Below are 9658 nucleotides of genomic sequence, written 5' to 3' on the forward strand. Positions count from 1 at the left end.
GACCGGCCCTGTGGAAACACACACAAAGAGAAGGTCCATGTTCTGCAGAGACATGCCATCCCCAAGCAGGCATCATGTTCCTGCAAGCAACCCACAAACCCTGCTGAAGACAAAAGCAGTAAACTGTTCCTTAAAGCAGCCCCACGGCTGAGCCAGAGCAGGGACTGGGCTCAGAAACCATGAGCCTGGTAAACACCCTCCAGAAGGAACTCAGAGGAGATGGCAGTGCCAGGTTCTGAGGTTGTGATTTATCAGCAATGTCACACCAGACTGGCTGGCAGACAGATCCCTCCTCCCAGTAGAGCATCGAAGCATTGGTGTGCAAACCCCAGTAACAGCATCACTGAGGAGTAAGCCATTTCTCTCAGTCGAGGAGAAAACCTGTAACTGGCCCAGGACATCTGGAGAGCTGTCTTTGTTAAGGTCGTTGCAGGGGTCCTCAGTGACCAACGGGTTTAAATACGTTTAACTATGATTTGGAAACTGCCCAGCCCAGCTCTGAACCTGCTTGTGCTCTGCTTCCCCAAGGAGAAGCATCGTTCCACAAACTGCACCAAAGGCTCTAAGGATGGGACTTGCTTCTCAGACTGTTCCTGCATGCTGACCCCCTGACTGCAGGAGGGAGCAGAGGCAGTGAGGGGAATGAGACTTACCTGGGCAAAGAAACTGTGCAGTCACCTCCAGAACGGTGCTTTCAACCTCCAGAGCGTTTGAGTTCCACCCAAACACAAGGTCCTGCTCTACCACCCAGCACGAGCGAACTTTCTCAACCTGCTCCGCGCTGAGGACTTTCTGCCAGATGTGCAAGTCGGTGATGTTCCCACTGAAGGACTCATTCTCCTTGAAGGTGCCCCCCAGGGAATCTTGATCCTGCCCAATTATGAAAGTCCCCTGGCCACCGATGGCCTGGGGGGCAGATGGCCCCACAGTATACAAACCCCTGGCAGAGGCTCTCCTTTTACCATCCGCATACATGGCCCAGGTCCCGTTCTCCCGCTGCCAGGTCACACAGAAGTGATGCCACTGGTTGTCAGCACGGAACATGGGCAGGTATGGGGAATAGTGCCCATGAACTATGAGAGCAAATCGAACAAAACCTTCCTCGTCGACAAAGCCACGGAGCTGGAACTCATCAATAAAAGTCGGCACAGCGTAGGAGAAGATGGTAGCAATCTCCTGGGTGCTGGTGTCCCACTGGAGGTGGGCACAGGCTGTGACAGCAGGCAGCTCTGGGAAGTCAGAGAGCACCTTCACGTATTTCCTGTCTGTTTTCTCTCCAAATACCAGGACCGGTACGATGTGGTCTCCTAGAAGGAGAAATTTCAGCCAGCGTAAAGGAAGAAGCATGGGGCAAAGCCTGTTCATCTTCCCTTGGGATGGAGCCATCCTTTTCATTTGCCTCCTACTCAAGCTAAGAACTTCTGGACCCTGCAGGCAAGGACATCCTGTAAGCATGCAGCAAGGTTTCTGCTCTCCTCTGCCTGGAGGGGATGAGGAAGGCAAGCGAGCTGAGATCGCATCATTTCAGCAAGTGTCATCTACAGAAACTTAGGTTTCTAGCAAATAGGATTGCAAACAATGACTCTGGAAGGAACGGCATGTTCCCAAGCATGCTGTGCTACAGCCACCAAGAGGATAGTCAAATAACACTTTAGAGGGACCTGCCATGCGGTGCCTTGCTGCTGGGGAACGCTCCTTCTCCTGGTCCTCTCTCTGCCTCATGGTTCTGCAGGTCACAAATGGTGAGGCTGAGGAAAGCCAGACTGGCTTTACGGGGACATGGCACAGGGGGACAGAGCAGAGGAGCCCCTTTCCAACCCCCTTCTGGTGTAATGCATTAAAAAATCGACAGTGACCAGGCGGCTGATGCGCTGGAGATCACTGTTGTTCATGCTGCCAGTCCCAGCTTGTGACTGGAGGTCCCAGATGTTACCACAGTGACAATAAAAAATGAGTGGCAACTTTACCAGTCAGATTATTTTTTCCCAATGAAAAAGATCCAGCAGTGAACATGTCTCCAAATAGTCTGAGCTGACTTATACTCACGTCTCCATTTGGGTTTGTGCAGGAGACCATCCCTCTCATTTAGCCAGACAGAACCTCCGGTGTGGTGGGACTGCAGCAGCTTGCTGAAGGAAGCTTGCTCACTGTCTTGGGGTTCAAAAAGCAACTGAGCAAAGTGTTGTTCACAGTATCTGTCTGCATGCCACCAGTCCAAACCAGTGGCCACATATTCATACACGTATCTTGAGGTCTCAATCGTGACAGGAGCAAACCCTGGAGAAAGACACACACGATGTGGAGGAACAGAAAGCCTCTCCAGCCAACTTTTGTGCCACATACTCTGCAGCCTCCTGCAGCATCCCCAAGCAGCATCCCCAAGCATCCCCAGAGGAGCTGCAGGCAGGACCTCATTTCCCAGTTCAGCCCAATTCAGTGGGCACAGAGTCACAGAAAAGCCTGGGACTATATTGGCCCTAAACCGAGGGACATCTGTGAGTCTGCTGAACACTGGCCCAGGGCTGGAGCTGGGCACAATTCTCTGCGACCCCCAAAACCACGCCGAGCTCAGTCCAAAGCAAAAAGCTCACTGTGGTACGGCCAGGGACTGCTCTCCAGGCAGCTTGTCCAAAGCAGATGTATACAAGCAAATTTTCTCACTTTATCCCCATTTCCTACCAGCCTCTGCATTTGCAGATGCAATTTGCAAGCACAAAATAATCTGTTCCGTTGGCAGCTACAGCAGCAGAAAGACTAGCAGCTGAGCACTACCCACCTGATTTTGGACAGTGATTTCACATGTAAATCCAATTTCAGGCACAAAATAGGGTATTGGAAAAAGTTTCTTTACCTTCATTTCTGCCACTGGATACCTTTTTTATGCGTTGTTTCTCTGTGCTGAATATTGCTTGTAAAAACACACAAGTGCTGATAAAAACACTAACCTTTAGAAGTCTGATTCTTGGCAAGGGCTGCAAAGGCAAAGAGACTCCTGGATAGACTACCGACCTGTTAGAGAGGATGTTTTGTAACATTCACACCAAGCATTCATATTATCTCAGATAAGCAAATTCTAAAAATTACCATAAAACTCACCAGAAAGCTGAAGAACGAAGAAGCAGGTCTCAAGTTTCTCCTAAACATGCTGACCAGTTGGAAAGCTTTCACCTTTTGCTAGAATAAACAAAATATTACTGGGGATGCCTTACAGAGCCAGAAGCATTCTGCAGAGAGCTGGCTCTGAGGCAAAGCTGATTTCCTCAGAAAGTCTTGAATAAAAAATGAGCAAACGATTCTCTCTGAAATATCTGCCCTGGGTAGTGTCCTATCAAAATAATACTCGGTTCTTCTTAAAGAACTCAAGGTCTCAGTTTAACATTTGTTTCCAGGATACAGAATAATTCATCATAAAAAATGTACAGATGAGTGATATGAATAGACGAGCAAGTTGGCAGAGTCTTTTATCGGCATTAATGACATAAAAAAGCCATCGCTGCATTGTTAAACTGGCAAATCGCTGGCAGCTCTTCTCATTGCTTGTAAAGCCCACAGGAACAGAGCACCAGAACAGATCCTGCAGACCAGTAAATCCAGCCTCCTCGAAGGCTGCCTGGATACACAGCTCAGCACCAGGCAGCCCAGTATCAATCACACAGCCCAGTATCAACCACACAGCCCAGTATCAACCACACAGCCCAGCATCAATCACACAACCCAGCATCAACCACACAGCCCAGCATCAACCACACAGCCCAGTATCAACCACACAGCCCAGTATCAACCACACAGCCCAGCATCAATCACACACCCCAGCATCAACCACACAGCCCAGCATCAACCACACAGCCCAGCATCACACAGCTCGGCACCCTGCAGCCGCCCAGGCTGGGTGGGCAGCAGCTGAACGATGACACCAAGTCCCCGGGGCACGGCTGGGCTTGGGCATCCCCACCCTGGACCCCCATCCCGCACCCTCATCCCGCACCAGCTCTCCCTGCACCCTCCACTCCCACCACCCTCACCCCAGCCAACAGCCAAGCACTCACAATCCTGCCCCCTCCACAGCCGGTGCCAGCAGCGTGGGGATGTTCTCCCCAGGCAATCACTTCTCCATGGAGTCCCCGATAAAGCTTCCTGGGAAATCTGGAACACGGTCCTGGCAGAAAAACCAGGCGGTGGGGGAGTTACCGGGGATCCTCCCAGCAGCAAGAGTCTCCACGCTGAGGAGTGCAGGTGGTGGTGGTCGGCTCTGGAGGAAACGTCCAGGAGGACAACCAGAAGCCTTGGGCTGACACAGGGAGCAGGGGCAGGGCAGAAGGCAGAGTCACAGCGGCCGGAGCTCTGCAGGGCACCTCCAATGTGATTTCCTCACCGAGCAGCTTCAGCGTTCTAGCATGTCCTCAACCCTGGGGAGGACGTGAAGGTTGGAGGGTCCAGGCCACCTCGGTGGGCCAGCAGCATTCCCCACCTCGCAGGGCAGAGCTGCTCTTCTGATGAATGCCCACTGGCTTTTGCTACAGCAACAGGCACGCAGTTCCCACTCCTCCCCTCCGAGGGGATGCTTGAATCACACCACGGATTCACGGGCAACTGCCTTTTGTTCTTCAGGGTCTTCGTCCGGGAATGAAGGCAATTACCACATCCCGGTGCCTCTGCTGGCTGCAATAAATCTCTCGCAGAAGAATGGACCTTTGAGGCAGCTGCTCTGGGCTGCTTAGTCACCGCTGCCGGTTGGGAAAGGGCCTGGCACTGGCGGGCAGCGTGGCACAGAGCAGCGTGGCAGCACCAGGAGAGGGCTCTGCCACTCCCCACGCTTCGGCCAAAACTCCATCCTGCTCCCTTGGTGATGGAGGGAGCAAAGGGTGCGAGGCAGAGCCCAAGTTTACACCAAAGGTCTTCAGAGGAAAAGTGCAAAGTGTTTTTCAACTTATGGCTGGATTAGGTTTCATAAGAGTTAGAGTTCCCCAGCAGACAGCGACCCCTTTTCTTTATGCCTGTGTCTTAGGCAGAATTAAACCCTTTTTGTGACATTAGTAAATGCAGTTTTGTGGTAGCATTAGAGATGGAACCCAGCCCACAGCCTCCAGCATCACTCCTCTTTTCTAGAGCCATAAAAATAAACCATCCTCTGTGCACAGGCAGAGAGGTGAAGAAAAGTTTCCTGTGCTCACTGAGTGCTGCCTGAGTTTCTAACCTCACCCACCCAAGTTCTTTGGATTTCAATGTGAACTAACTTCTGTAATCACATGCTGGACTTTCAAATAAGACTTGATGCTTTGGCTGGCATCAAGGATGGCTCTAGAGACTCTGGCGGGAACACTTCACTGGCATTTCAAAGGAGAGGTGACAGCCAGCAAGTGGAAGCTCATAACTGGCACCTTGTTGTCCTTTCACCTAAAATCACACCTAAAAGGCCCCAAAGAGCAAGTCCAGAAAGCAGGGTCCAGCACCTGGCCTGCCAGACACTTCCTTTGGCCCTCTCAGCTCTCCAGAGGATTTCCTGCAGCCACACACACTCATGGGCACTGCCATCCGTTTGGTCCTGGCCATGGCAGCAGAGTCGTTGCCACCAGTGCTGGTCATTCATCGGCACTAATTCCCACAGAGCAAATACCCCAGGCAGTCAGCTGTCTCCTTAAGGCAACTGCAGCTCCTGAAGTCAGCCTCTCTCCACATCAATCAGAAATAACAGAGGAGTTAAGAGTTAGTAGATGTCCATCCAGTGCAAGAAGACCTTGGTAAGTGGACATATGACCTTGGGATGGTTTGATGGTGGAATCCCAACGTATTTAATGCCTGTAAATCTCTCTAATAAGCAGCCGAGCAAAGGGCAAGTTGTGTTGCACAGGTTAGGTGACGCTGTCACTCTGGGTTAGCTTGTTTTTAAACAGGTTGCAATTCTGTTTACACGCAGTCAATTAAAAAAATCAGCTCAGGTGCATTTTCAGAAGTATTATCCTTACCAGTTAGTAAACCCTGATCTGCCACCCTCAAGGCACATCTTTCACACAACCCTTGGAAGAGCTTCCCAGCACATGGGCTAGCAACATGTTAATCTTTATAAATCAAAGGTTTGCCAAGTGGAGTAGAAAGCCATGTGTCTAAGCAAGATGCACTGAAAAATGGAGCAGAGTGCCGTGTGTGTCAGAGATCACTAGGTCACGCTGCAAGCCCGTCCCTTGCAGAGTTATCCTTCAAAATCACATTTTCCTAGCCCAGCTGTAGATGTTATTCTACTCCAGCATTTGTTTTTTTCCCCACTTTTCACTGCCCAAAACTGACCTTCTCTCTGACCCAGCTCCTCCTCACGGAGTTTAACATCACCCAAACTTTGTTTGAATGAGATGGGGTTCCCAGCTGCGACAGGGCTTGCCAAGAGTTGGCTTAGGAGGTGCTGGTGGAAGAGATGCAGACTTACCTCCCTCCCCGCAGCAGTGGGGCTGTGGATGTATGGCACACGCTGGCTCTATCTCAATTATTTTATATTTTCACACAGCTGCAAATTTCCCAAGCTGCTGTTTGGTGCTGATGCCTCACAATGACGCCGGCTCTGCTTCCGTGGTGCCCTTATTTATCTGCATACGGAGGTTTCTCTTTGCTGCTGCAAGGGATGCTTCTTTGTCTGGAAGGAACTGAAAACACAGAGTCTCCATCATACTAAACCATTTTTGACTGTCCAACTAATTATTTGGAAAGAAGAGTGCAGCAGTTGCTGTTTCTCTCTTGGCTAATGCCGAGTACCTGAAGAGGCAGGTGGGCTGTTGGTGAGTGCACAGGTAAGAGCTGGAGCCTTCTGCTGCCTCTGATTCTGGCCAGATGTCTCTCACATGCAGAAACTAAAACTCCAGCCTGCTTCTCTGGGGCCAAAACACTTCTGCTTTCCAGTTCCACCAGCAAAGACTTCCATCAAATGCCACCCACCCCTGTGTGAGGGCATTGCAAACGAGCAGTGGGTAACTTCCACAAATGAAAGTCTGTGGCAGACTTAAGGCTGAGAATGGACAGTCTACCCCTGCAACAGGAACAGGACTAAAGGATTTCTGAGGGTCTCCTCAGCCTGTACACTGAACACCTCCCTGGAACAGACACTCCCATGCTAAAGCTCCTCTCCTTTTCCTTCCCACATCCCTGAGAATCCCATTTGTAAAGAGAAGCAGGAGCTTGCTGTCCCATGAACTGCAGCTGGCTGAAAGGCTGCTGGCTTCTGTTCCTGCAGGACCTCCAGGTCAGCTCTCCCAAAAGAAGGTTCATCAGTATTCAGGAAGCAATTAACACCGCATTGCAATGACCCGGTCATGGCACAACTTCCCACTGCTCCAGCAGACAGGGAGACATCAGTCCATGTCTGTCACTCCAAGGAAGCTGTTCACAGGTTATCACTCTCAAATGGATCAAGCTAGCAGAAGCAGCAGGGTCTGGAAAAACCTAGACAAGTCTTCCACCTCCTTTGGACAAAGTCACAGCATCACTACCCAACCTCATGCTTTCATTACCCTGAAGATGGGTCTGTAGCTACACAGCAGCCACGGACCGGCCAAGCTAGCTGGCAGCAGCCATCAAGGGCACAACTTGCTCTTTGGACTCTGGATCATGGATGCAATTTCATACTCACAGCTCTTCAGGAGAGAGACATAGAGGACATGTTCAAACCAATTCTTCAGGTTTCCAACCAAGCATCCTTATTCTGCACACTAAAGGTCCACACTGATTTGCTTTCGTGGCCAGGCACCCGTACATTTGGCAATGCCATTATTTGTCTGGGTCTCTCATTTTCCTCTCCCCTTTTCCTTTCGAGTCTGTCACATCAGGGTTGACCAAACTTCCTGATGCTACAGGCTTCACATCACGAGTCTGGTACGTCAGGGCTAAGTCCCCCAGGAAGCTGAGGGGAGGGGGCACAAGTTCACTGTCAGGAAGCACCACACCTCCCCAAGGGGACAGAGTGACCCAAGCATGTAGGTCTGAAGATCCTGTCTGTGCTGGGTCACCTCCTCGCACAGCAAAATGCACAATTCACCCTGCAGCCCTCATCCCACCGTGCCCCCATTAGCACCAGCATGGCCTGCCTCAGCACACCAGTCCCACCTCCACTGTTGCACATAGGAAGCAAGAGCTCTGCAGTGAGTGTCTGCGTCTCCTCTCCTTGTTTGGTGTCCTTTGCACAGTTTGGGATGGAGCACTGAAGACCCACAGCCGACACTACTTGGTGGCACACGGCAGTTGCAAGTTGTGTGCCTGGGGAGGTGGAACTGACAGCAAGGAAAAGAATTTCCTCATTTCCCTCCGTGGCTTTCCTGATGCCTGCGAGTTGGAAGAACTCCTGACCAGCAGGAAAAAAGTTGGTAACTTGCTGACCAATGTAGTTCATTCTGATACCGCGCTCTGCAGCGGCTGAGGGGCTCGGCCGCCTCCCTCCCAGGCTCAGCACTGGGCACAAGAAGCAGCTGAGCTCCCTTGTGTTGCTGCATTGCTGTCCCTGTAATCTGGGAGACGTTTAAACATCCAGAGTGCCAAGGATGGAGTATTGCTCAGGGCTTAGAACTTGCATTAGTTGGGTAGAAAATCTAGTCCACGGATGCTGGTGCTCAGTCCCAGCCGTGGCTAAGCAACGCAGACTGCCACGGCAGGCTCGGTGCAGAACCCCACTTGGTGTTTATTTCCTACCATGCACCGCTGACATCTGCAAGATACCTCAGCTGAGAAGAAAGTCTTTCCTCCACAACCCCAGGTTTATATATCTAAGGCAAATGATCCTATTCCAGTGCTATTTTGCTTTCTAGACTTGTTTGTAGAGTTACATTGAACCAGGGTTTGATTTTGGTGGTTTTGTTTCTCAAATGCCCCCAAGTCTTGGTGAGGTTTGCTTCAGCAATCTCTTGCAGACATGCCAGCCTTAATCTCACTCTTCCAGGCCCTTCTTATTGTCTGGGATGAAAGCACAACCCAGAGCCTCCCCTGCTAATTGCCAGCTTTATGTTCCCAATGACAGGTGCATTGTCTGCAGGAACAGACCCAATTGTGTCCCTGCGCAGTAGGGCATCAGCTGCTGATATTACAGAGCCTTTCAGGGGAGCTTGGGCACGGCTGGTTATTTAGTGCCATCATTTATAACAAATCCGTGCAGCCTAGAAACTTTTCATAGGAAAAATAGAACCTGCCTTTATTATTCACCTTTGTTTGGTTTTTTTTTCCTCAAGCTACCAACTCTCCTAAATCTCCCATCCTGCTACCAGCCACACAGGGCATTTGGTTCTGATCCTCTGTGAAACACTCAGTCTCTCTGATATCCTTTTCCATAGTTCTCTAATAAAGGGGTTTTGCTGGTGCACCCACTGTGCATCTACTTTAACCTGTAATCACAGTGAGCAAAACATTTGCAAACTGGTATTCCTGTGGGGTGCACTCTGAGGTAATGGGGGTAGTCGATACGCACGGGCTCAGACTCACAAACACCACGGGGAGAAGGTTTATAACCTCTGGAGATCCTGAGTAACAGCCCCGAGGCAGGGAGCTTGCTTCGGGGGGACAGTGACTCTGCGCCTGTTTTCTCAGGTAGAAAGAGGAGCTTTGGTGCTCAGATGGCGTGAGGAAAAGCAGCAGCAAGAGAGCTCCTGAAAGATGAGAGGAATAAGTACAAAACCAAGATTAGACCCAGATT

At 50.7% G+C, this 9658-nt stretch overlaps 1 protein-coding gene across 1 annotated transcript in view; it reads right to left on the reverse strand.

The window, feature by feature from the left end:
* The window catches only part of ADGRD2 (adhesion G protein-coupled receptor D2), a 23133-nt gene extending 19989 nt beyond the window's left edge, over positions 1 to 3144 (reverse strand). Inside the window, exons 1-5 of the mRNA XM_010167468.2 lie at positions 3097 to 3144; positions 2946 to 3009; positions 2047 to 2277; positions 654 to 1307; positions 1 to 8 (exon numbers count right to left, since the gene is read on the reverse strand). The exon at positions 1 to 8 is cut by the window's left edge and continues 91 nt beyond it. Coding sequence (XP_010165770.2) covers positions 1 to 8; positions 654 to 1307; positions 2047 to 2277; positions 2946 to 3009; positions 3097 to 3144 — 1005 coding nt within the window. The remainder of the gene's footprint in view (positions 9 to 653; positions 1308 to 2046; positions 2278 to 2945; positions 3010 to 3096) is intronic.
* Positions 3145 to 9658: the final 6514 nt, after the last annotated feature.

The sequence above is a fragment of the Antrostomus carolinensis genome, unplaced genomic scaffold (genome assembly GCF_000700745.2).
Source record: "Antrostomus carolinensis isolate BGI_N321 unplaced genomic scaffold, ASM70074v2 scaffold2045, whole genome shotgun sequence".
Lineage (NCBI taxonomy): Eukaryota > Metazoa > Chordata > Aves > Caprimulgiformes > Caprimulgidae > Antrostomus > Antrostomus carolinensis.